The sequence below is a fragment of the Bufo gargarizans genome, chromosome 4 (assembly GCF_014858855.1).
Source record: "Bufo gargarizans isolate SCDJY-AF-19 chromosome 4, ASM1485885v1, whole genome shotgun sequence".
In the NCBI taxonomy this organism is placed as follows: domain Eukaryota; kingdom Metazoa; phylum Chordata; class Amphibia; order Anura; family Bufonidae; genus Bufo; species Bufo gargarizans.
This window is the reverse complement of record NC_058083.1, coordinates 158,557,087-158,584,530: the sequence shown is the minus strand read 5'-3', so window position 1 is coordinate 158,584,530 and position 27,444 is coordinate 158,557,087. Positions and strand designations below refer to the sequence as shown.

Below are 27,444 nucleotides of genomic sequence, written 5' to 3'. Positions count from 1 at the left end.
CCGCCCAGGAGCCGTCTACGACAAGTAGTCTGCCGCAGACGGAAGCGATAGTTTGAAGAAGCGATAGTTTGTGTATGTGAGGAGTGGGTCCATGTTGTACAGTGCCATGTGGTGAATGCATCTGCTGCCTGGTCTGATTTACCGATTGCCTATATTACCCGTGGAGATGCCCTGCAAGGATCAGCAATATCCAGAGGTTTCTATGAGCAGTCCTCCCATGTCTGCTGGATATTTAGCTTTCTTGAACAGAGTTATGGTGATATTAAAATATTGTAATTTAATCAGTCACTGACCTAATAAATCTAAATATAAACCCGAGCGTGGCTTTGGAGTATGCAGGGAACATGCTGTCATTTCTATTTGTCTACAGGAAATCTCTCATTGAGATTAGAAAGTAATCTAAGCGCATTAAAACCTTTCTTCGTTCCGCAAACACACAGAAGGATTATTCTGCGTCTTATCCTATGTATTTTTTATTTCCAAATGAGTTAAATCCATCAACTCAAACATTTGGGAGGCTTAATACCTTAAAATTGTATTTAAAAGTAACAACGTTTCCTCTCCATGACAAATGTGACTGTTCAGATAAATGCTTTCTTTCATATTTACGGCCATTTATAAGAGTCGTTGAGAGACAGAGGCAGAACAGCTCACCCAGTGTCGCTAGCCTTACAGTATGGATGGCAGTTATCACTAGACCATTAGATTGGCGCTTGAATAGTGAAATAAACATCCGTGCTGGCATAAACCCTGTGATAGCAAATATTAGAGGAGGGGACCGGAGCCAAGGGGTACGGTGGGAAGGGAGTAAGATGTTTGAAGTGCATTTTCCTTTAAAGGGGTCTCCAGTAATAATGTCATTTTACAAAGTGCCAGCGCCCAACTAAGCTAAACATTCCTACCTACCTGTTTCCCACCACTCCAGTCCTCCACTCTACCTCTGGTGTCTCCATCTTCTGGTCCTTAGTCTGTTTTCTTCAGGCCCTGCCTGAGCATGGTCACATGACCTGCTGCAGCCAATGACTGCTTCTGCGGTGATGTACTGCTTGTGGACACGTCACCGCTGCAGTCACTCATTGGCTGCAGTGGAACAAGTGACCATGACCATGTTGCGGCGGAAGAAAGCAGTGCAGGGACCGGAAGAGGGAGATACCTGAGGCAGCTCAGTGGATCAGGTAAATATGAATACTTAGCTTAGTAGGGCGACTGCTGGCCTAAAATGGAATTATTACTGAAGAACCCCTTTAAGCATGTCACTGTTACTTACCATCAGGCTAATGCATGGGACCGTACTTCAGATTCTGTCCGTGGCACTAAATACTCCTGCATTGAGCTCTAATTCGGACATGTGGATCAAGCTTTAGAAACAGTATGAGCGTTTATTTTGTGTTTATTTATTTTGTACAGAGGGAAATTTTCTGATGAGCTATTCTTTTGGTAAAGGATATTCATAAGGCTCCCGTTGAGTTCAAGCAGTGTGAATCCATCTTCAGTATTCTCTATGTAGCAGCTACTGTGCAGGGGGAGCAGTGGATTTTGGAGATTTGTATTGAAGAAATGGAGCTGAAGAACCTAAAGAATAAATTAATTTATTTTGTTCCTGCAAATGATAGGTTCTCTTTAAAGCGGTTTTCTGGTACTTAGATATGCCCTGTCCTCAGGATTATCACTATTAGAGCGGTAAATCAGACCAGTAATCAGCTGATTCAGACTATAGGCTATACAGTAGAAGGAGTCGGAAGCGGGAGTCTCCGTCCACCTGTTATAGTTGTCAAGCTGAGCTACTGCAGCTCAGCTTCCATTCAAGTGAATGGAAACTACATATTAACCCCTTAGTGACCAAGCACATTTTTTTTAAAATTGCATTCCAAGAGCTAGAACTTTTTGGGTTTTTCAAAAATGTACTTGTATGAGGTCTTATTTTTTGCAGGACAAGTTACAGTTTTTAATGCTTCATTTTAAGTACATGTAATGATTGATTAAAGCCAGCCGTTTAGCTAAAACCCCCTTTGTTTACGTCAGTAAAAACACGTACGGGTGGTCACTAAATAGGAGTGGCAATATCTGCAATAAAACTCTGATATTCACAGGAGATTGTCTTCCACGTCGCTGTTTAATTGCAGAATTGATTAAACCAGTCATGTTATATGACATTCAAGCATGAACAATTTAAGGCCCAACCATGGCATTTCAGAGGGTTTCAGGACCTTGATTAGACTACTCCTAAATCGTAATTTTGTTTCTTTTGAACGATTTAGAGATAGACCTACACCTCCATGTTTGACTGTTGGTATGATGCCCTTATTGGAGGACTTCATTGGAGGAATCAAGAGCATGTTTGATTTAAACCTGGCTGATCCCTTGTTTTTCCAGGAGATAAACAAAACCAGTAGTGTCCAGGCACTGTCTCTACTGAAATAACATGCATGCCTTATTATGGGGGGTTCGGAGAACATAGATATCAGGCAATAGCTGTCTCTAGTGCATGGACAGCCTTGACTCACCTTATACATTTAGTAGGCAGCTATGTCTCACAACTCCCTCACAGTGCCCTCTTACACATACACGTTCAGCTCGGAAGAATGTGTATTTAATGGGGAGATCGGAGAAAGCTCAGGAGAACAAAAGGATCGGGCGAAAATATTCATTTTGCCCAATCCTTCTCTCCCCCAACATTATTTGTCGGGGAGGGTCGGCAGCTCCCCCTACACATTAAACTGTTCTCGGAGGGTTTGGCTGGCAACAGTAATGTGTAAGGGTTACTTTAAGCTGGCCATGCACATGAGATAACGGTTGGAAGAACTCTTGTTTGGCTGACAGCCCTCTCCCCCATACACATGTATGCTCATCAAAACAAAAGGATCTTCTGAGGATCTTCTTGCCCCCATGCACAATAGATGATCAACCTTTTTTGCCAAACTTCTATTGTGTATGGCGGCTATGGCCACGCTGTCAAAAACCACTGTGTTCCACGACAGGAGCTCCTGTGTTTTTTTACTTTGAATGCCACAGGCTCCCTCATCAATTAGCCCCAATGAAAGGAGCTAAACAACAGCTTCAAGCATCGTATGTCTGGACACTGCACAAGGAAGGGACATGTCCCTTCAGCCGCTGGCAGAATTTTAGTGGAATTTAGCTTCAAAATTCCAACGGCAAATTCTGCCAAGTGAACTGTAGTTTATGTAGTATATCATGGCTGCTATCAATTATTGACCTTTTTTTAATATAAAAATAGACAAAGAAAAGCAGTGTGACAGCTGTGGCCAGTATCTCTTGAAGAACTTTAAAAATGGCACAGTATTTAGATTCTGTTCTTTTTGTAAGTGACAGACACAATATGGATCAGGGCCTATAAAACGTCTGCCCTGCCGTAATATAAATCCCCAGACATACTCAACATTCTGAATTTCCTTCTGAATTTTTTTATTGATCTTGGGAAGATCACACATTTGTACAACTCATAAAAGCATATGCAGCACAGACAAGGCTATTGATGTCGGGTCTGAACTGGAGAGCTTTGTGTGGAAATGCTTATAAAATATTCTCTTTACAAATAAGATAAAACATTCTTCTCAGTTGTGTTTTACATAATGACTCGTTGAAATAAAAGCTGATTTGTCAAGAGCCAGTCGTAAGTGCCATAGACATGGTCTCTCATTCAGATTTGTGAAGTGTTGCCTCTTGACCATGGACCATAGGAAGATATAATTGAGAGTTTGATAATAGAAAAGCTAGTGGAGTGCCGTGACTCTATCCTTACATTATCTCTTTCCATTGTGTTTTTCTCTGTATATAAATATGAGGGACTCTCAGTTCACAAGTTTATCTAAAGTAGAGATAGATTGGTATATATAGCAAGACAAGAGTGGGCACGCTGTGTTCTGTGTAGAAATTGTGTTGGTGGATGACTGCTGCTCCTTTCCCAGTAAAAGTAACAGAAAGAGTTGGGTCACTTTCTAAGTACATTGCTTTACTTTTCTAGTACTGATCCTAACTTACAGTTTGTATTGTAGCCTAGATCTCTACAGCTCTGCAGGCTTCTGAGCTAAAATATCTTAGCACCCCTTGCTGGTTCAGTGTCATCACAGGGTTTGATCTGATGACTTGGATTCTGGGAAGTGTAATGTTTATGCTAGGAATTCTACTGTAATCTGATACAAGAATATAGGAAGAATCTCAAGCTGGCCATAGACAGATAATAAAAGTAAAAAAAAAGTAAGTAGAAAATATCTCAAGTCAAGCGTTTATAAACAGTGTGAAGTCCTTGGTAAACATGTTAAGAGGAATCCAGTTCCTTCCATTGTTAATATTTTAGTGAGCAATTTCAAGAAGCTAGTCGTCATTTGGTGTAGACCAAGGCAACGCTATCAGAACAGAAGGCAAATTGAAATTTCTCTTCCATAAGGTCAGGACTTTGATAAAGTGTTGTTCTGTGTTCGGACTAGGGCTTTGATAAATGTTTCTAAGATTTAGAGGAAGGAACAAGTAATGTGTAGATGGTGCGCTAGTAAATGGCACTCTTGTAGAGGCCAGAAAGGTCTAATTGAGCGGTAAAGATACTCATCTTGCATAAACATGACAAAAGCGGCATTCGACCCTACTTTTTTGCATTAGACTCATATATTTCCACTTTCTTTTTTTGCATTATTGTATTGTATCTTTGGAAAATCCTTTGTGCTGGGTATTAATAAAAGCTAAATCAGTGCATAGTTTAAAATACTTAAGCATGGGTTGATAATTTCTCGTGCACAAGACCATATTTTGAGTCCGCATCTGATATGCAAGCAGACCCATTCCTTTCAATGACGTCCATCTTCATCCATGCGGCTCTTTTTTTTATGAATATAATATTCAGCGTCCACAGAAATCTATTGGGCCATACAGTACAATACCTCTGTCTACCTCCCAATATCTTTAGTACCTCTGTCAAACAGTACCTTTGTCTGCTCCCAGTTGCATCAATGTTAAGCGATAAGGGGGAGATTTATCAAGCCTGGCGCTTTCTGCACTTTAATACCCCCTGCACTGCAGGAGGATGCACCACATTTACAGTATGATGAGGCGCAGACCTCATCATAAATTAGGCACATCCTCCGGCAGTCTGTGCACCTAAACAGTAATCTATGACAGCTCAGCGTAAATGAAGATAACTGGTTTAAATTAATATAAATTTTCCTCAGCTGTTGGCCATGCCCCTTTCCTGCCCCCTGTTGGAAAAAATGGCGAGAACGTGTAAAAAGAGCCAAACTCACGAGGAAGGATGAAGTGTTTCATCCAAAACGCGTAGCTTTTTTTATGTTTTTTTAGCATTGCATGATGATGTTTTCATGCACTTGAAATAAAGATTTGGAGTTTTTAACCACAAGTGGCAGAAGATTTGTCCAGGATTTACTGCGTAAAGGGCCATTTTAACACATTGGTGATGCCATTGCAAGGGTTTTTTGTATGCCACCCTCATTATCCGTCAAGATGTCTTCTCTGATTGAAATTTATTAATTTCCCATTTCTTCCACATCCGACCCAGACCACCATGACTATTTCTTCCAGTTATGACTAGTTTCTGTAGTTTGTCACCCAGAAATATTTGCTCCTTGGTTTTCCAGCCCTCTTGCCACTAATTCTCCACATGTGGCAGAAACTTCCTATTCTACTGCTACCCTCAGTAGTGTGCCAATTGCTGCCCCATTGCTATATCTGCTGTATTGCACAGTGTCCCCAAATACTGTACTTTACCAATACATAACAGTGCCACACAGATATTGACCCCCCAAATTATACTTCAGCCGAAAAAATTACCCAATCATAAACACCACCGCTCAATTGTAAGAAATAATATATTTATTGAATAGAAAAATATATTAGAATCTCCAATATTACAAAACCATAATTGGTGCAATATGTGCGACACTGTACCTAAAATCACCAAATATTCAAACACATACATATAATGTATAACGATAATTTATTGATGCAATTTAATACAAAACTCAATGAATGACATTATAACACATATAGCAGCAATACATGAGATGCCATGACAAAGATACTCTCCCCAAGGTTATGGTCACATGTTAACTATAACTCACACAAGTATAGACAAAAGTCAATGTATAGTGACCACTATAATCGGTAGTGTACCACACTTACATACTCCACCCTGATCCTCCACAAGGCATTAGGACACACATTCAGAAAGCAGCCCAAATATTTAAGGCAAAAAAATTACCATAATACACCCCACTTGGGCACCGGGCTACTGCTACATATGTGATAAAATGCCATGAAAATAGCACCAGATCATTGAGAGGAGTTTCCTATACAGACCGAGAACTTGGAGAGACCACTGAACCCAAACGCGCGTTTCGCTGACTCTTCCTCCTGGGGGCGTGACCAACCATCCTCTCCACCTCCTATTTATACCCCATCACATGAGTCTAAATTTGCTACACCTGCAGGTAATCCGTCACATCTGAGACAACCGCAGGTGAGGCAATGCTGCCTCATCCCGTCTACACACGTCGTTCTGCCGGGTCTCGCGATGAAGGGCTCCCACGTGATCCAGCTGGTCACATGATCCTCCGCATCATGGCTCACGGCCGTATCTAAAAGATCGCAATATTTTAACTGTGTGTATCGGTCACATGACCACTCGGTCACATGAGGTGCGCTAGCCATGGCCTAAAACTGTCACCTCAAGAAACCCAGGGCGCCATCTAGGAAAGGGGGGGGCAACCTGCCCTCAATCTGATTCCAATGAGGGATCCAGGTAAAATGAACCTAATGACTTGGGGCTCAACATAATAAAAGAATATCTATTCGTTCATGATCATACTAACCCCATCTCATATTACACATTTAAAATATGGGGAAATGTTTTATAAATAATCCCATCAGTTTACTATATAAGAGCATAAAACATACCAATTGGTTTATATACTTCAGTGAGCATGATTGATAGTGCCATTACAAATAAATATGCATAATTATTATAGTGAGAATAACTCCAATTAAAAACTACTTAACAATGGATGCTTAGCATGATTTTCTTATAACTAAATAATGTGATTATTATAAATATAAAAAGGGGAAAGGATTACATTAAATGAACGTAATAATCAAAAATACAAAAAGCAAGACACTGTGAAAACACACAAAATTGCTCAGTGCAAAGTGCCAAAAGTGATATATCAGAACTAGATTGCAGAACAACCAATGGGATAGTCATGCCCCATGTCAGTTTTTTATAAGGGCCGTGGCCCCAGTGTTCACACTAGTCCAGATTTTTCTCATTAATTACTGGCACATGTCCGATTTTTTTCAAGGAGAGAACGGAAGAGAAACTTCAGTGTCAGAATGCCTATGACCCATAATCATAATCCAAAGCCAGAGGCACCCAGAGACAGACTAGAGATGGGTATCTGAAACACACCAAGATGGTTAGATAGAGGCTCACAACCTTTCAGTAACTGTTAAAAAATAATATATAAACACGAACAATACTACTGTTAAAACATACCAGTCGCAGGTTCCAACCCAGGTCAGAGGATCACCTCAAAATATACACATGCACAGTTGGATGCCTAAAGGAATGGGGCAAAGCTATTGCCCTCGTTGAGGCCAAACGGTGTGACTGTATTGAGGGTGAAAATCCACTTCGTCTCCTTTTGACCAAGTATCCTTTTCCAGTTTCCTTCTCTGGAAGAGACAAGGACTTGATCTATCCCCCTGAAGCGCAGGAGGGATCCCTCGGAGCCATGTCTCTCCCTGAAGGGTCTCGCCAAAGTTTGCAGTTGTGAAGATCCTCAGCATCCCTTGCTGCCTCAATGGACAGGACATGCTCCATAATCCGCCTCCTTAGTTGTCTCCATGTCATACCGATATATATCTGGTTACATGGGCCTTCCGCCCAATATATTACGCCAACCGTGGTACATGTAATTAGAAAAATATATTAAAAGCACTGGCTGTACCAGCCCCACAAATACACATCGCACAAAGGACATTTAAAAATATAGCACCTATAATAAGTGGTGGAGAGATGCAGCAGGCAATAACAGGTGTTCCATATTTAAAAGGAGTCTGTCAGCAGATTTACCCCTTTTTAACAGTTGCCATACCGCTGTAGCCGCAAAACAGATGATTAACACAGTACCATTATATGCTTTGGTGGACTTTTAAATATGCCAAAAACGAACTTTGATGAGGGCTCGCAAGTGCCCAGGGCAGAGTCCACCGGGTTGGAGCCCAGGCAGCTCTACCTCTTCGGCTCTTATCCCCGCCCAGCCTCCTCCTCTGCCAGCCTATCTGTTGTCTCTCCCCCTCAGCGAGATCCCGCGCCGATGCGATAACTTCCTTGGCCGGGGCATGCGCACTGCCATGCCCATTGCTGACACGGCATCGCAGTAGCTTATGCGCATGCCCCGACCAAGGAAGTCATCGCGTCGGCGCGGGATCTCGCTGAGGGGGAGAGACAACAGATAGGCTGGCAGAGGAGGAGGCTGGGCGGGGATAAGAGCCGAAGAGGCAGAGCTGCCTGGGCTCCAACCCGGTGGACTCCGCCCTGGGCACTTGCGAGCCCTCATCAAAGTTCGTTTTTGGCATATTTAAAAGTCCACCAAAGCATATAAAGGTACTGTGTTAATCATCTGTTTTGCGGCTACAGCGGTATGGCAACTGTTAAAAAGGGGTAAATCTGCTGACAGACTCCCTTTAAGCCAAAGTGGACAAAGCTATGAGAAGCACCACATTACAGCTAATATATGTACTTAATCTCACAAAAACAGTCTTATGCTTAAAAAATGAATATATAAATGATATATACTGACCTGAATTGTCCATATGTAGTTCCTGCCGCAGCTTCTTGACCTCACCCTCCAACAAGTGCTTTGCGTATCTTTCTCACGGAATTATACTGCAGACACAAAGAACCCCAAAAATAATAGCAAATATATAATGCCCTTGACAATGATTATGCCCCAAATTGTGTGCCAGACATAATTAGTGCCCCGTACAGTAATAGTGTGTAAATGGTGCCTGTATAGTGCTTCACACAGTAAGAATGCCCTCCTTTGATAACTCTGTGCCTCTCATTGTCCCTAGTGTGAACTATAGTAATGGATATTTTATTCAGCAGAGAGAATCTGCATTGGGGGTATGGCTCCTAGGTATAGGGTATGCGCTATACACCGCTCAGTCCGTAGGTGGTGAACCAAGCAAAGTCTGGCAGTTTGCAGTCTGCAGTGCTCTTCCTCTGCAGCGAGACCCCTCTGAGCTGGCAATCTCAAAGATCATCTGGGGAACCCTGTCTGATACCTGGATTCTATGACAGAGGAGAATCTTTCCTTCTACCTTGTGCCCCGGTCGACTATGTACTCAGGAGCCTCTTTCTGCCGGCTTCTCTGTGCAGCCTGGTTCTTTGCCTGCTTGGCTTCATGACTTTCATCTCCTTCAATCTCTGCCTCTTTTGCCACTGCCTTTTTCACATGTTGTCCCAATCCATGTCTTCTCATCTACGCTCTGACCATTATTCTCCTCTTCTCTCCTGTCTGGTCCCCTTCTTTTTCCACCATCCAGTTCTGGGAGAATTGGTGCCCTCTCCCATCAGTGTTCTCCACTCGCCAGCTGTTCTCTCCAGTGCCAACAGTGAGAAGTGGTCAACTGGCCAGTGACAAGTCTTTTCTCCCCATTGCTTCAGACGAGACTGCTGCTTACCCTTTTTAACTGTGTCGGCATCCGGAGGATGCAAACACAGCTGAAAACAGCGCTACTACTAGGGGGCTCAGTTGGCGGCCCACACTGTTTGTACAGACAGCCCAGTAAGGATTTCTATGCTTACAATGACAATAGGGGACATTTAGACCTTCAAATATATCTTATTTCATTAAAAAAAATAGATGTTATCTCCTGAATCTGTCTATTTAATTTAAATTTAAAATAAACAAATTGCTTTGAAGATCATGGTGTGCACGTACTATACTAGTAAACGGTATCCAGGTGTTTGCAGACATGGATGAGTGATGGGAATGATCTGCCCTATTTCTTCATTCCTGACATATTTATACAAGCTCAGTGTTTGTGTGCAGATATTAATACAAGTGCATTGTTCAGCCTCTCTAGAGCTAGACCCAAATTGGAATTATAGCAAGGAAATTGATGTAAAGAGGGAGAAGTATAAATTACTAAGTAAGAAATTAGATTGTCACCTTAGGATGTCCTGGGCCCAGACATAGACTATTGACTTTTTATTCTACTACCTGCACCAGGCTTTGCCAAAGGCGCCAAAGTCCTTTCCACTATGAATGGCTAAATAGATCACTACATCTTGAGAGCACTACTTACATCCTCTTAAGAGATTATACATAGCATTTCCTTAGCATACTTATAGGGGTAGCTAATGCCATAAAGAGATTTCACAGATCGGAAGAGATAATGCAGCCAGTGCACCATGGGTCATTAAGTTTGCTGGAGGAGCCACTGATGGATCCCAAGTGGACAGACGTAGCATGTTTTATTCAATTGCAACATAGGATGAAACCAGTTATGAACTGTATGTTGGAATAAACTAGAATTGAAACAGCAAACTTATGTTTGATTACTCTAGAGGCACAAAACAATGTTCAGAGTATGTATGTCAGCTAAACATCCCATGTCTAAACTTACTTTTCATGGAGTTGATTTCTATTGAAACTTTTAGGAATTAGGATATGTTAATGGCTATGTCCTCTCTTACTGATGTCTTTGCTGAACCGTATAGCTCCAAACTTCTAACCTTTAGGAGATAAATTAGAGTAAAGGCTCTGATTGGCCTTAAAGCGTACCTGAGTTTCAAAAAAAGTTTACATAATTGCTGTGCTTTTTTGTACAATGATAACTGATAATATTCTCTTCAATATATTTATTAATGATCTTGTAGAAGGCTTGCATAGTAAAATATAAATTTTCGCAGATGACACTAAACTATGTAACGTAATCAGCACAAAAAAGAATAGTATACTGCTAATACTGCTACAAATGGATCTGGATAAATTTGAGGCTTGGGCAGAGAAGTGGCAGATGAGGTTTAACATTGACAAATGTAAGGTTATGCACATGGGAAGGAATAATGCAAGTCACCAGTACATACTAAATGGTAAAACACGGGGTAACACTGACATTGAAAAGGACTTAGAAATTTTAGTGGACAGTAAACTAAGCTGTAGAAACCAGTTTCAGGCAGCTGCTGCCAAGGCCGGTAAGAAAATGGGTTGCATCAAAAGGGGCATAGATGCCCGTGATGAGAACATAGTCCTGCCACTTTACAGATCACTAGTCAGACCACACATGGAGTACCTCTACTGTTACGAATAAGAACTTTCGAAACGCGTCAACAGCCTACACCTATGAGAATCGAACCTTGTATTATCTGTGCACGTTTGATAATAAAGCCGGAGAACTTGAAACTTCAAGAAAAAGTGAGTGCTGGAGTCTGAAAATTTGTCTATTGTTTCCACACATGGAGTACTGTGTACAGTTCTGGGCTCCTGTAAACAAGGCAGACATAACAGAGCTGGAGAGGGTTCAGAGGAGGGTAACTAAAGTAATAACTGGAATGGGTGGACTACAGATCCCAGAAAGAAGTTGAAAATTAGGGACATTCAGTTTACAAAAAAGACGACTGAGGGGAGATCTAATACCTATGTATACATATATGAGGGGTCAGTACAGAGATCTCTCCCATCATCTATTTATCTCCAGGACTATGACTGTGACGAGGGGACATCCTCTGCGTCTGGAGGAAAGTAGGTTTCTGCACAAACATAGAAGAGGATTCTTTATGGTAAGAGCAGTGAAACTATGGAACTCTCTGCCTGAGGAGGTGGTGATGGTGAATTCACTAAGAGTTCAAGAGGGCCTGGATGTATTTCTGGACTCTAGAGTGTAATAATATTACAGGGAATAGTTACTAAAGATGGATTGTTGATCCAGGCAGTTATTCTGATTGCCTGATTGGAGTTGGAAATTATTTTCCCCCCTAAAATTAGGAAAATTGGCTTCTACCTCACTGGGTTTTTGCCTTCCTGTTGATCAACTTGCAGGATAACAGGCTGAACTGGATGGACGTATGTCATTTTTCAGCCTTACAAACTATATTAATGTAAATGTGAAGCAGCAGTTATGTTTGGGCTTGCCTAATGTTTTTTTCAACCATATTATTCCCTGTTTCAGTTGCACAGCTAGATGCATTTCATTCAGAAGCAGGGCATCTCTCTTCTGCCAGTACTGTACTGCTATGACGTCCTTTCCCTTACTTCCCACTGTGTTTTGTTTTTAGCTTGGAGCTCACAAAACAGATAAGGAGGGATAATTCCCACCCTTTTTGAGAAAATAAGTCTCCTCCTTACCTTACCTGTCTTTCGTCTCCCATGGTTACGGCCACCTCTCCTGTCGAATCCCGCCGGGCCACGCTTGAGCAGAAGACTGAAGATTTTCTCCCGGCCGGTCCGCGCAATGTCCTGAACGCGCACAACGCCGCGCATGCGCCATGATGACTCCTTCCTGGCCAGTATAGTACAGAACCGCGAACTTGCATGCCAGCTCTGTACTATACAGGCCAGGAACAAGTCACCATGGCGCATGGGCGGCGACGTATGCGTTCAGGACATTGCACGGCCCGGCCAGGAGAAAGTCTTCTGCGCAAGCGCGTCCCGGCCGGGAGAAGAATCCAGGAAGTGAACGTTGCGCTCAACAAGGGTAAGTATAAAAAGTGAAGATGGGAATACCCCTTTAAGGCTAGTTTCACACTAGTGGCAAGGAACTCCGGCAGGCTGTTCTGGCGGGTGAACAGCCTGTCGGATCCGTGCTGCCGCTAGTGCTTGCTTGCCCCTGGACTACCGCTCTGGCTTTATTGACTATAATGGGGCAGGCCGGAGTTCCGGCGGCAGCATGGCAAACATGCCAAGAGGCGGCCGGAACTCCAGCCCGCCCCCATTATAGTCAATGGGGCCGAAGCGGTGGTCTGGGGGCACGCATTCACTAGCAGCAGCACGGATCCGACAGGCTGTTCACCCGCCGGAACAGCCTGCCGGAGTTCCTTGTCGCTAGTGTGAAAGTACCCTAAACTGGTCCTGCACATTAGAGTAGCATCAACTGCACCTTCCAATTTTGACGGGACTGGCTGACCATCTAATATGTAGGGTGACTTACTGACTCTGGGGACATAAAGGTTGGACTTAAGAGTACCTAATCCATTTGTTTTTGTGGAGATAAGTGATTTACTGCTTTCTCCCCATTCCAAACACATGCACACTTGGCAGAAATGAGCCTACAAGTGAATGATGATCTTGCCTCTGTACAAAGAGAAGCATAAAGTTAAGTATCTGACGAGTGATGGCTAAGGTGAGATAAGGGCGTTATGAAAGATTATATGCAGCTATCGGCTCCCTACAATACAGTGCCATCTGTTTTCCAGGTGCATAGTCAAGTAAAGCATCTAATGATGTCCTGTGAGTTTATGATGTCACATATTTTTTTATTTTTTTATTTAAATCATCCATTTAGCAGTTACTAGAGAATTGGGATATGCCTGGTGATATGTGTGTACTGCAATTATGAATATATAAATTTGTAATGTCTGTCACAAGACACCATAGACTATAATAGTGGAGGAAGGTTTTAAAAACAATTATTTCTGGATCAGAAGGTTGTTCATATGCAGCATAGCTGGATCCTCAAAGGACATAGGTATGTTTAATACATTTTGCATTGTGCATCATAATAAAGTGATGATTCCCTAGTTTCTTGATGAAAACTTTGTTATTTACCCAGAGTGATGAGATTTTGGTGTTCTTCTTGCTAGAGGCTTTTTTGAAAATGTTTTGAAAAACACATTTGGAAAAGCTAAAGAGTTCTCGGATTAGACAAATGATTGCTTTGTTTATTTGTTGTGCAGTCAGCAGCGGAATATGTGAAAACTCATCTGCCCGAGGTGCTAAAGCAACATCTGCAGGACTTTGAAAGGGATAAAGAGAACAGCGTACTTTCCTACCAGACAATTTTGGAGCAGCAAATTCTAGCAATCGACCGTGTACTGCTGGAGAAGCTTTCAGGGTCCTACGATGAAGCAGGTATGTGCTATTCTTCCCGAACTATTTCCACTGGTCTCTAAAACATCTAATAAATCTGATAGGTACATTTTTGGACCAATACATTAGGTGAGGGTTAATGACAGTCACATAATGGAAGAACTATTTTGCATAATAAAGTATGCAGATGTGTCCACCCGTACATTAGCTCTAATGTGGTTAAAATTCCAATTTCTCATTAAACAATTTCAATACAATATCATAACATGCTAGCAAAACCCCTGACAGCCAGCAACGTGCTACACAACCACTTGGTGGCCAAACATATAGGATAGGCATCTTGTGACACAATATCACGTAACCATGTTGTTTTGAAAAGCTGGCCATTTTATGACACACATATCAGGGCAGTCAAGAAGAATGGTAAGGAAGGACATATCTGTACATGACTTGTATGTAATAACCGAAATAAAATATATATAGAAAGCAACAGAATAGTGGAGGTCACAGAGATATAGTGTGAATGCAAGAAGAGTCCAGTGTCCATAAAAGCCTTTATTCAAAATAATAAAAATCCATGACTGGAACAGGAGATACTGCTTACGTGTTTCAACCTTATACAGTTCTCTATCATAGCCTAGTATCAGTTAGAGAACATGGCACGCACCGCTCTCAGCGCCATGTTCTTCTCAGCAGCACAGTGGAGAAGGAGGTAGTCTGTGCCTCCCTCCCCACTGTGACGCGGCTGCCGCTGCCACCAATGAAGAGATAGCACTGGGAAGGAGGGGGGGAACTGTGGCCACTGCGCCACCAATGAATGTAATTAACACATTAATTCAAGTGTCGCACCTGAGGGGTTAATGGCTGCAGTTCGGCAGATCGCATGCCCTGTTATTGAGGCCGGGTATGTGATACCGCCATCGGCACGCGTATCCTACACTTGAATTAATGTGTTAATCATATTCATTGGTGGCACAGTTCCCCCCCCACCCCAGTATTATAAATATAACCATTGGTGGCGCCCCAACCCCCCCAGTATTAGAGTCATTGGTGGCTCAGTGGCCACAGGCGCCCACCCCCCCACTATTGTTATATTAATTGGCCACAGTGGCCACAGGTCCCCTCCCCTCCTCTTCATTGGTGGCACTGGCAGTTCCGATCGGAGCCCCAGCAATGTAATCGCATGGCTCTGATCGGTTACCATGGCAGCTAGGACGCTACTGGAGCTCTGGCTGCCATGGTAAGCTCCCTTCTGCTGTGTGCACAAAGCACAGGGCAGCAGGGATAGTGTGAAGAGATCTATTAGGGTAAATAGGACAAGGGTTATTAGCCCCTAAGGGTGCTAATAGGTAGTAAATAAAAAAGTAAAAAAAAGAATACACCAATATACTAAAAGTTTAAATTACCCCCTTTCCAAATCTTACATTTAAAATTTATAAACAAAAAAAATATAAACATATTACATATCGCCACACCTGAAAAAGTGTGAACTTAATATATATATAAAAAAAAAAACATTTCCTATGTGATGAACGCCGTAACAGAAAATAAATCAAAACCGCGCAATTCGCCAATTTATGTCACCTTGTTCCCACCAAGAAATAGGATAGGACTGTTATGGGCCAGACATTCCATAAAATGAGGAATGCGCATGGCTTTTTTGGTGGTTTATTTTTTCCGCGTGGTATTGAATGGTGTCGAGTATCGCAATACTTTTTTATGGTATCGAAATCGAATCAAAATTTTAGTATCGTGACACATGCAATGAAACATGACATGGCAAGAAGCCATGTTTCTGATTGGAGCGTCCACTCTTTTTAATTGGCGTTGATGCTATGATTAAGACCCGTATAAGGTTGAAACGCATAAGCAGTATCTCCTGATGCTGTCATAGATTTTTATTCTTTTGAATAAAGTCTATATTCTTTTATGGATGCTGGACTCTTCTGTAATAACGCTATCCTGGTGTTCCCTGCATGTCCGTTCATCTCCTGAAGTGGCAGAGTCGGTTGTCTTCACACATCATACATACAGTACAGATACTGGTATGCTGAATAAAATTTTGCCAATGCTGTCAACTACATTCTAATCACTATAATAGATGTCCACCATCAAACACCATTATACTTTAGCGTGTTTTTTCCCCAGAACACTGATCTTGGGGGCTGTGGCTGCATCTACTATTGACAGTTGCATATACGGTAGATTTTGGTAGAACAGGCTGTCATCGGATATTATACATTATGTAATGGTATATAAAAAGTGAATTACATCAAAATAAAGAAGTACTCTTTTTATGGTAGTATTCTTGAGTGTGATGTCAATAGGAAAACAGTGGCTATACATCATTTGCCCAATACCACAGTAAGGCTACTTTCACACTAGCGTTCGTCGGTCCGCTCGTGAGCTCCGTTTGAAGGGGCTCACGAGCGGACCCGAACGCAGCCGTCCAGCCCTGATGCAGTCTGAATGGAGCGGATCCGCTCAGACTGCATCAGTCTGGCGGCGTTCAGCCTCCGCTCCGCTCGCCTCCGCACGGACAGGCGGACAGCTGAACGCTGCTTGCAGCGTTCGGGTGTCCGCCTGGCCGTGCGGAGGCGTGCGGATCCGTCCAGACTTACAATGTAAGTCAATGGGGACGGATCCGTTTGAAGATGCCACAATGTGGCTCAATCTTCAAGCGGATCCGTCCCCCATTGACTTTACATTGAAAGTCTGGACGGATCCGTCCGAGGCTATTTTCACACTTAGCTTTTTTTTTGCCATTTTAATGCAGACGGATCCGTTCTGAACGGAGCCTCCGTCTGCATTATTATGAGCGGATCCGTTCAGAACGGATCCGCCCGAACGCTAGTGTGAAAGTAGCCTAAGCATAAGCATGAAGATCTCACTGCATAGTAATAAACCACTGAAAATGAGAGTGAAACATTTTAACTTCACAGTGTTCCTAGATCCTTATGTACAGAACATTTGTGAAGCCTTTACCTACAAAGTTCAGAGTTTGCACTCGTTCACTAACCGGAAGTTGTTATAATCGTCTGCCACGGATAAAGTGGAACTGTATCCCTGTCACTGGTCACTGCTAGTACATATTACTTCTCCCATTCCTCTTTCTCCTCAAACCCCTTTAGTACATTCCAATGATTAGAACCCGCAGAAGACCTCCTGACCAGCAGAAAAGGCCCACTCAAAACTATTGTAATCACTGGACTTTATTAAAGGAGTTGTCCCATGAAAAATATTCTAGTTTTCAAACCAGCACCTGAATCTGAATACTTTTATAATTGCTTGTAATTAAAAATGTATCATAGCCACTGAGTTATTCAATAAAATGTATCTGTTTAGTGCCACCTGCTGTTTTTTTTTTTTTCCCCTTCTTTGTCCGGAGATGACCGCACATGCTCAGTTCCATCCCAACTGCTTCCTGTGCTGTGATAGGGAGAGCATGGACACGCCCCCTTAGCTGCAGCAGAAAAGACACTCCCCATGAGATGTCAGCTTGATATAAATCTAGCAGAGCAATGAATGGGGAGATCTCTGGATCCATGTGAGGTACAGGCTGGTTCAGGCTTTGTTAGAAAGAGATTGTCATGCACTATATGATGTCTGATTTTCATTTTTTACGTTAGTCATCATGGGATACAGACTTGAAGACAGTTCAACATCAGCAGGGAGGAAGTAAAGGGCTTCAAGTTATTGAAGCTAATAAACATCGTAAAGCAGTGAAAAAAATCTTGAATTTAAACATGGAGGTGGATCACTGGAAATACACCTAAGGCTCCATTCACACGTCCGCAAGAATGGGTCTGCATCTGTTCCGCAAATTTGCTGTCCGCATCCGCACTTCCATTCCGCATCCGCACTTCCGTTCAAAAATAGAACATGTACTATTCTTATCCGCAGACACGGACAAGAAAAGACATTTCTATTAAAGTGCCTGGTATGTGCGGTCCGCCGGTGTTCGTGTTTTGCGGATCCGCAATTTGCGGACTGCAAAACACTTGCGGACGTGTAAATGGACCCTTATATGTATCATTTCTTAAATACATTTGTAAAATAAGGGCTCTTATACACGAGCGGATGCCGTACAGGTAATCCGCTGCGTGAAAGAGAGCCTAGCCCCGTTCAGGACAGCAGAGACACGGAGCATTAACATGATTGATAATGCTCCGTGCCTCTCTGTGATCTTTTTACTACAAAATCACAGGGAGATAAAGTTGTCACTGTGATTTTGTAGTAAAAAGGTCACAGAGAGGCAAAGAGCATTACCAATCATGTTACTGCTCCGTGTCTCTGCTATCCTGAACGGGGCTTGGCTGTCTTTCACGCAGCGGATTACCTGCACGGCATCCTCTCCTGTGAAACAGCCCTAATTGTTGACACCCCCTGTCTGTTTTTAAGTGTTCATGAGTACATACATGACCCAACAGCATGCTGCACAACCACTAGCAGTGTCTGACCAATTATAGTCAGCATTACAGTTGGTTAAGGTCCCTTTACACAGGCTGACAGACCAGGCCAAACCATTCGTTAGCAATAATTGCCTGTTGGTGAGCAGAGGTGAGAGCTGCATTTACATGTAGCAATCATCCCCATCGTATCAGGATGAGCAATCGCTACCATGATCACTTGTCCCAATAGAGATTTATTGTTTTGAGCAGAAGATCCCTGTTTACACAGGACGATCTGCTGCCCAGAAATTAATATTTTGGGTACCACATAATGACCCTTTCACTTGGTAATGATCAATTGCACATTTAGACTGGACAGTTATCAGGAATAAGTGTTTGTATGAACGTTTGTTCCCGATAATTGACCAATGTGAAAAGGCCTCTAGAGTATGGGTTTATAATTATTGATAATTGGTACAATATTTTTTGAGCAGAAGTTTCAGTAACTTTACGCTATTTCTTGATTTTGTCCGACCAAAGCTGGTTAAGAAAAGAAAGAAAACCACTGGCACTTGAGTGGTTCTTTAAATGGGGCAAACATATGATTTCAGTTTTCCATTTTCAGAAAGTTGCTTCTCATTAGCCGAAGAACTGAATGTTACTATATGGCAACCAGTGAAGTTAGAGGCAGCAGTTCACTCGTGAAGTTCCATTCCACAGAGGCATCAACACGTAACAACAATCTCCGCTTTATTCTGGATTTTCTTATTTTAAGAATATTGCATTTTTAATGTCTGGATGCAGAGTGTAGCCGAGTGCTCGGAGATTGAAGACATCCCCATAGGCATGCTATACCACATTCAACAAACGTACAGAGTCACAACAGACAAATGAGATTAATAGAAATCAAGAGCAACATAAAATAGATAGACACTAGTAAGTTATGCGTTCTGGGATGAACAGACTTGCTAGATGAATGGAGATAGGATTACTGTGATGTCTGCTTCTGGTCCTCTTCAGAGATGTAGCCACCCTCGTTCTAAAAGAATGTAGAAATTCTAAAGGCAGAACCGAAATGACTGTGGAGCTCAGCTAACTACATACTGGTAGAGATGAAAAGTATTACATTGTTCACATAGGCAAAGGAACATATAAAAATTAGTTTTTTTTTTAAAGTAATTTTTTGCCTGGCTTAAGCTGCCTCTTCACACACATCTGTTGTGCTGTCCTACTTTATCCAGATGAAAGCCACTTAGGGGACCCACCCTGTCCACTGTATAAATATGATAAGATATGTTCCTCCATACTGTAGTCTCTACTGGACTACACAACACCTTCTTTTCAACTTCTGATCTTGTAGGATATAAATTAGGGTGAAGACTTGGATCTGTCTTATTCACAGAGAAAACTGCTTCATCACTGATACCGGACCTGTGCTCTTTGATAGCAGTGGCCCAAATATGTTTGGGTCACTGCTTAAAAGGAACCCGTCTCCTCTCCTGACATGTCTGTTTTAGTAACTACATGCACTCCCTATGTAATAACAATTCTGGAACATCTACTCTTCTCCATATCATATTTATTCTTTAACCAGACCCTTTGTCCTTCAAGTCTGAGCCGCTTGACATAAATATACCTACTCCTTCTCTCCATCCCATTCTTGTTTTATCCTTTTCTTCGGGCAAAACTAGCACCGTCCCATCCCTTCTCCATTTGCCTCTCCTACTTTCTCTTTCTTCTATTGTTTTGTTCTGAGATGTCCTCCTCTGGCTAATGGGACCAACTCTATCAATAGCAGTAAATATTCCATCGCTTTTTCCTTATCCATGTCTGATTATTAGGGAAAATTCATCCCTTTACACATCATTTCAGATGCCAGATGTCACACTGACTTCTCATGTCTGAACTGAGTTTCTGCATCAACATTAAAAGGGTACCCCAGGATTTTTTTTAACCCTCCCCCAGTGGTATCTACAGGTGAAACTCTAAAAATTAGAATATTGTGCAAAGTTAATTTATTTCAGTAATGCAACTTAAAAGGTGAAACTGACATATGAGATAGACTCATTACATGCAAAGCAAGATATTTCAAGCCTTTATTTGGTATAATTTGGATGATTATGGCTCATAACTTATGAAACCCCAAAGTCACAATTTTGAGGTACCCTTTGCTCAGGGGGTATGGTATTGATTAGCTGACTAGAGTGTGACACTTTGAGCCTAGAATATTTAACCTTTTCACAAAATTCAAATTTTAGGCTGCATTAATGCAAGTGTTTTTAATTTGCATTACTGAAATAAATGGACTTTTGCATGAGATTCTAATTTTTTTAGTTTCACCCGTATGAAGAGATGTATACTTACCTTCTCCCTGATGCTCTTTTCTGGCTCTGTGGCCCCAGGCTATCTTCTTCCTACTTCTGGACCCCGTCTGTCAACTTCTGCCCTTACATGCCACAGCCAATGACTGGCTGCAGTGGTTGTATGTCACTTGGGGTCACATCTCCGTTGAAGCCAGTCACACCCAAGACCATGTGCATACCTGACCGGAAAAAAATAAGCCTGAAGATGGAGGAACAGGAGCCAGCGCACAGGGCTCGGGAGCAGGTATGTATGTATCCTTCTGCAGGCGATGCAGGTTTGGGGCCTCAATTATTTGTGGTGAGAAAAATCGCCAATTTTGGCCAATGTCTGACTTGTTCATAAAATTGTGACTTTTTATTTCATGCTGCACACGCCCCACAAGTGGGTGTAGTTTCATAAAAGAGGGTGGGGACACCAGCCTAACAGATTTATTATATAATTTACACCAAAAAAATAACAAATTATAGCTAAAATGCACTTCTTAATAAATATTGCACATTTTATGATAGTTCCACACCTGCTCTTAGGCTATTCGACAGGCTGTTCCGGCAAAGGAACAGTCTGACGGATTTCACCGCATCCAGCTTAGCCGCATACTGGCATGCACCAACAGACCTCATTGACTATAATGGAATCTTTCCGGTTTCCGACATGAGGCACTGGTTTAGTCGGAGAAAAACTGGTACACATGGTAAGTCATAGTGAATCTGGTGGACTGTGCTAAGCCCTGCCCCTCCGACTAAGCCCCACTCCTTTTCTTGCCATCTGTCTACCTATGTATATGTGCCATAATTTGTGTCTTTTTACGCCATTATTGTGGCATAAAGACCTCAGTAAATGCTCCTCCCAGTTTACATATGACTACCTGGTTCAGTGTATTTATATTAAAGTTTTTTGTTTATAATGTGCCCCTCACTCCCGGGATGCCTATAGGCACAGGCCTAGTGTGTCTACTGTAAATTCGCCCATGAAAACAAATGGAAAATAGGTGTTTACCGTCTTTCGGGGGAACAAAAGCAGTAAGAATGGCCATCATCATAACAACCTTTTTTCATCGTTGCTGACAGCCCCGAATTTGCCAGGGTTATTCCAAATTTTCAGAGACAGTCCTGGCAATGTTGGCTTGTCCTGGCATGAAAATGGGTGTAGTTTATGTAAACCTTGTGCTGGGACTAGAGATGAGCGGATTTTGAAAAAATTTGATTCAGCCAGTTCGCCGTATTTTCAGAAAAGATTCCATTCGATCCAAATTTATTTGCGGAGAATCGCGTTAAAAGAAAAATATTTCCTGGCTGCAGAGAGCCTGTATAGTGGTGTAGAACACTACCTTGCAGTAACAATCATAGGGAGTCTGCTGTGGTAGTGAAACAATACTGTGAGTCAGTATGACACGCACATTACAGGCATCGCTCTTAGAATCACCGCACCCTTCATTAATTTGGGCAGTTATGGGGCTAAAATTGACCAAGTTACTCAAGTGTCAACTCAGCCTTACAGGTCGATGTTAGCACCAGGTATAAAGAACCATGCAGAGGCCCAAGATCCTACTGTAGGGTGAAAGAGCGCACTCCTTTTACACTGTCGTCAGCTGATTCCACATAGATGTCTACAGAACCTGTTCTATGAAAAACGCTTATACAAGTAGAGCACCCCCTGACAGAGTGGAGAGGGTGTCAGCAGTAAATTTGTGTTGATATCCCTGATTTTTTTGCCCTTCCCCTGATCCGTCAGAACAATAACCTCCCAAAAAATGGATCCTGTCTGTTGAGCATCCGCCTTCACTCGGTCAGCATTTGGTCAGTAATCCATCAGTATTGCTAAAGCCCAAAAAAAAAACTATATTTGCATGTCTTCTGTGTTTTCTACCCACTCCTGCTTTTGGCTACCAAATCATAAGCCAATTCTGATGGGACCATACAGGCCTTACAACTGCTACACAGACTCCTTTGTGTGTCTCATTTTTCCTTCCTTCTGACAGATCAGAAGAAGGGTCAAATAAATGATTATGTCAACCAGGGCAAAAAGACAAAATAGTGGCCCACTCATGGAGTGGGGAGGGTGGGAAAACAGCTTAAGAAGTCCACAAAGTGGCCCAATGGAGGTAGAAGCAGCATGAGGAGACCACAGAGTGGCCCAATGACAGTGTTAAGTTAGCAGCATGAGACGTCCCAAGAGTGGCCCAGTGACATAGTGTTGAGTTAGCAGCAGCATGAGGAGGCCACAGAGTGGCCCAGTGACATAGTGGGGAGGTCACAGCAGCAGCAGCATAAGGAGACCACAGAGTGGCCCAATGACATAGTGTTAAGTTAGCAGCATGAGACGTCCCAAGAGTGACCCAGTGACATAGTGTTTTGTTAGCAGCAGCATGAGGAGACCACAGAGTGGCAAGGTGACATAGTGTGGAGGTGGCAGCAGCATGAAGAGACCAAAGAGTGGCACAATAACAGTGTGGAGGTGGCAGCAGCATGAGGAGGCCAAAGACTGGCAAGATGACATAGTGTGGAGGTGGCAGCAGCATGAGGACGCCACAGAGGGCCATAGTGTGGAGCTGGCAGCAGCATCAGGAGACCACAGAGTGACCCGTGACATAGTGGGGATGTGGGTGGCAATAACAGTACCCACTGATGTTGGTGGGTGTAAGAAGGAGCACTTGGCATCAGATATGTGGCATCATGCAGATGGCAGCATCAGAATAGTAGCTGAGGCAGGTAGCCAGAAGAAACCGGTCTCTTTTGTCAAGGTTTGGGTGAGGCAGCATGGATGATCTAACATGATGCATCAGGCATTGGTGGGTGTAAATCCTGGCTGATCCACACCTGATTCATCTTGACAGAGGTCAGTCTCTCGCCCCCTCCGCACTAAACACCCGCTCTGATGCCACACTACTGGCAGGGCAGGACAGCTTTTCCAGGGCAAACTAGGCCAGTTGCGGCCACAAATTCAGTTTGGCTGCCCAGTAGTCCAGCGGATCTTCGATGTGGGGTGGCAGGATGCTGTCCAATTCAAGTACTTAGAGAGGGCTCACCTACTGCTCAGGCAATGAAAGGGTGCACCTACAAAAAGGATTCACCCAATCCTTTAGAAAAATTTCAAAAAGAGGTAAAGATAGTAGGGCACACCACCACTTGATGTCACACGGATATTTATTATAACTTATACTGTCTAGAACATATAAAATACAATCAAATACGATAAAATTGTTAAAATATAAATACTAAAATATAGTCATCAATACAAATTAAATGTAAGTAAATGGATTCGGCTACGGCCGCAAATTTCCTTATATGATGGTAGCTTCAATACATGTCTTTGAAGATTACAATTCAATCCTATGATTAATTCCGATGCTGTTTAAAAAGTCACTTATATCTGTGTGTTTTAGCACTGAGTTGTGGCAATGCCGCAGAAAAAACGCTGCCCAGAAACAAGACTTCTACCGGAGTGGTTTTACTCACTATTTTAGATGATGCCGGTTTCCTTATCACTCGTGGCGTCCCACGTACAGTGAGAGTCTCTTATAGGCTGCGGCAGAAAAAGATGAAGTGTAGACTTGCGGGATCCTCGGTGATTGTAAATTGGCTGTATCGTCTCACAGGTCGCCTGGAAGTATATGCCCTCTGCGTTGTTTGTTCACAGTGTGCAGGGTTAACTTTCACCAGGAAATAAAGGACTCAGCATAAAGACGGATGTTCATTTTTTCTTTTCCATAAAGTACAACTTCACCGATCCCTTCTTTAAAGCGCTTGTTAGTCTTCAAATCTGTATATCATGGGATTCATTACCATACGCGTTTCGGAGGCTAAGGCTCCTTCTGAAGAAGGAGCCTTAGCCTCCGAAACGCGTATGGTAATGAATCCCATGATATACAGATTTGAAGACTAACAAGCGCTTTAAAGAAGGGATCGGTGAAGTTGTACTTTATGGAAAAGAAAAAATGAACATCCGTCTTTATGCTGAGTCCTTTATTTCCTGGTGAAAGTTAACCCTGCACACTGTGAACAAACAACGCAGAGGGCATATACTTCCAGGCGACCTGTGAGACGATACAGCCAATTTACAATCACCGAGGATCCCGCAAGTCTACACTTCATCTTTTTCTGCCGCAGCCTATAAGAGACTCTCACTGTACGTGGGACGCCACGAGTGATAAGGAAACCGGCATCATCTAAAATAGTGAGTAAAACCACTCCGGTAGAAGTCTTGTTTCTGGGCAGCGTTTTTTCTGCGGCATTGCCACAACTCAGTGCTAAAACACACAGATATAAGTGACTTTTTGAACAGCATCGGAATTAATCATAGGATTGAATTGTAATCTTCAAAGACATGTATTGAAGCTACCATCATATAAGGAAATTTGCGGCCGTAGCCGAATCCATTTACTTACATTTAATTTGTATTGATGACTATATTTTAGTATTTATATTTTAACAATTTTATCGTATTTGATTGTATTTTATATGTTCTAGACAGGATGCTGTCCAAGTATGCCACCACCTGCTGGTTCAGGTTCTGCTCCAGGTGGGTTAAGAAAGCTGCTCATCATCGACTCTAGACTCAAGCTGCTGCTGATGGAGGTGGTACTGCTCCTACCCCCACCCCAGTGGCAGTGAAACGAGAGCGCAGAGCCCCCCGGTCAGACCTGCGAGAGGATGGACAATGGCGCAGATAGGCAGCGGCCAACTGACTACATAGGATGTCTCTATAGTAGTTCAGATTGTCCTCCCTCTCAGCGGTTGTAAAGAAAAAGGCCCCCATTTTGGACCGGTAGCGAGGGTCCAACAAGGTGAAGAGCCAGAAGTCATCCCTATGTCGAATGGTGACAATTTAGCTGTCACTACCCAATTAAGTGAACATGCAGCGGGCCATTTGTGCAAGTGACTGGGAGGGACTCTCTGCCTCCATCTCCACTGCATACTGCCACTGTGTGCCTGGGTCATCTGCCTCGTCTTTCTCATCTCCCTCTTGCTCCTCTGGCTGCTCCTGATCCTCCTCTCCTGTCACCTGTGTAGAAAAACCACCCATTTCGCTTCACATTGCTTGTGCTCCAATGTCCTCCTCCAGTTCAGCTCCCATAGCAATCATGTAGCTGTGAGATGTAGGCGCCATGTCTCCAATCCCCTGACCAGCCAGATGTACCAGCATCTGTTCCAGGATATAAAGCAGTGGAATGACGTTGTTCATCCCGTAGTCCTGGCGACTGACAAATAACGTGGCATCCTCAAAGGGCCTGTGCAAGCGGTAGGTGTCACGCATGAGCTGCCACTGACAGACACCGAAGTTACACAGGGGAGTTCTCCTGTCTACTTGGATCGTCAAGAAATCGTTTATGGCATTTCTCTGTTTGTATAGTCGGTCTAACATATGGAGGGTGGAATTCCAACGGGTGGAAACTTCGCATATCGGCCTATGTTGGGTTATGCCGTTCTGCTGCTGCAGCTCACGGAGTGTGTGCTTTGCGGTGTACGAGTGGCTGAAGTGCATGTAAAGTTTCCTGGCCATTTTTAGGATGTCTTGCAGATGGGTGGAAGACTTCAGGAAACGCTTCACAACCAGATTGAACACGTGTGCCATGCAGGGCGCATGGCTCATCCCTCCTTGACGCAGTGCCGACACCATGTTCTTCCCGTTGTCGGTCACCATGGTTCTGATTTTGAGTTGTCATGGAGAAAGCCAGGATTCGATTTCTTTATGAAGGACTCTGAGCTGTTCCACTGCCATGCCCTGCACATGTGGTATGCAGGTGGGGCACTGTGAATTGTCCCTGCAGTGGAAGCTGAGGACACGGTGGAGGATGAGGAGGCAGAGGCGGACATTGTTACAGGACCAACGGTGTGAGAACGTGGAGGCGGAAGCAGCATCACCTGGCCAAGTTGCTGGTTTGGCTGGGCAGGAATCATATTTACCCAGTGGGCCATAAAGGACATATTGTCCTTGACTGTAGTTACAGCTCCATGAGTCGGCGCTGCCGTGCACTTTGGCAGACACTGACAGGCTCAAGGACTGGCCCACTTTCTGTTCTACTGTACATATTTGTGCAGGGCTGGTACTGCCTTTTTGGCAAAGAAATGACGGCTTGGGACTCTCCACCTCGGCTCTGCACAAGCCATCAGTTCTCTGAAAGGTGCAGCACCAGCAACTTGGCCAGGAGCACATTCAGCTTCTGCGCTGTTGGATGAGTGCACGCATACTGTTGTCTCTTGGAAATCGATTCAGTGATCGATTGCTGACAGAATTACTGACGAGGAGTAGGAGGGCGAGGAGCAGGAGCATCAGGACCGGGAGATGATGGAAAGGACAGACAGCTCCCTTCAGTTGAGGCGATGGAGCCTTGACAGCATGAAATCGGGTGCGTGCCACTAGGTGATGCAGCGGTTGCTGCAGCAGGCTGGACCACCACATTGGAGCCAGGGTTCTCCCAGGCCACTTTATGGTGACACTGCATATGTTGACCGAGGGCCATGGTGCCAATATTGGCACCCTGGCCACACTTCACCTTCTGCCCACAGATTCTTCAAATGGCCATGTTCACCTCCCCCAGCTGCTTAACACAAAACTGCCACACAGCTAAGTAGGAGATTTTACCCCCAACACTCTGCACTGACTGACTGCTACCGCTGCTGCCTCTGTGA

The 27,444-nt window shown here is 43.3% G+C and overlaps 1 protein-coding gene across 1 annotated transcript in view; it reads left to right on the top strand.

The window, feature by feature from the left end:
• PPM1L (protein phosphatase, Mg2+/Mn2+ dependent 1L) overlaps positions 1–27,444 on the top strand; it is a 275,912-nt gene that overhangs the window by 167,085 nt on the left and 81,383 nt on the right. Inside the window, exon 2 of the mRNA XM_044289619.1 lies at positions 13,928–14,102. Coding sequence (XP_044145554.1) covers positions 13,928–14,102 — 175 coding nt within the window. The remainder of the gene's footprint in view (positions 1–13,927; positions 14,103–27,444) is intronic.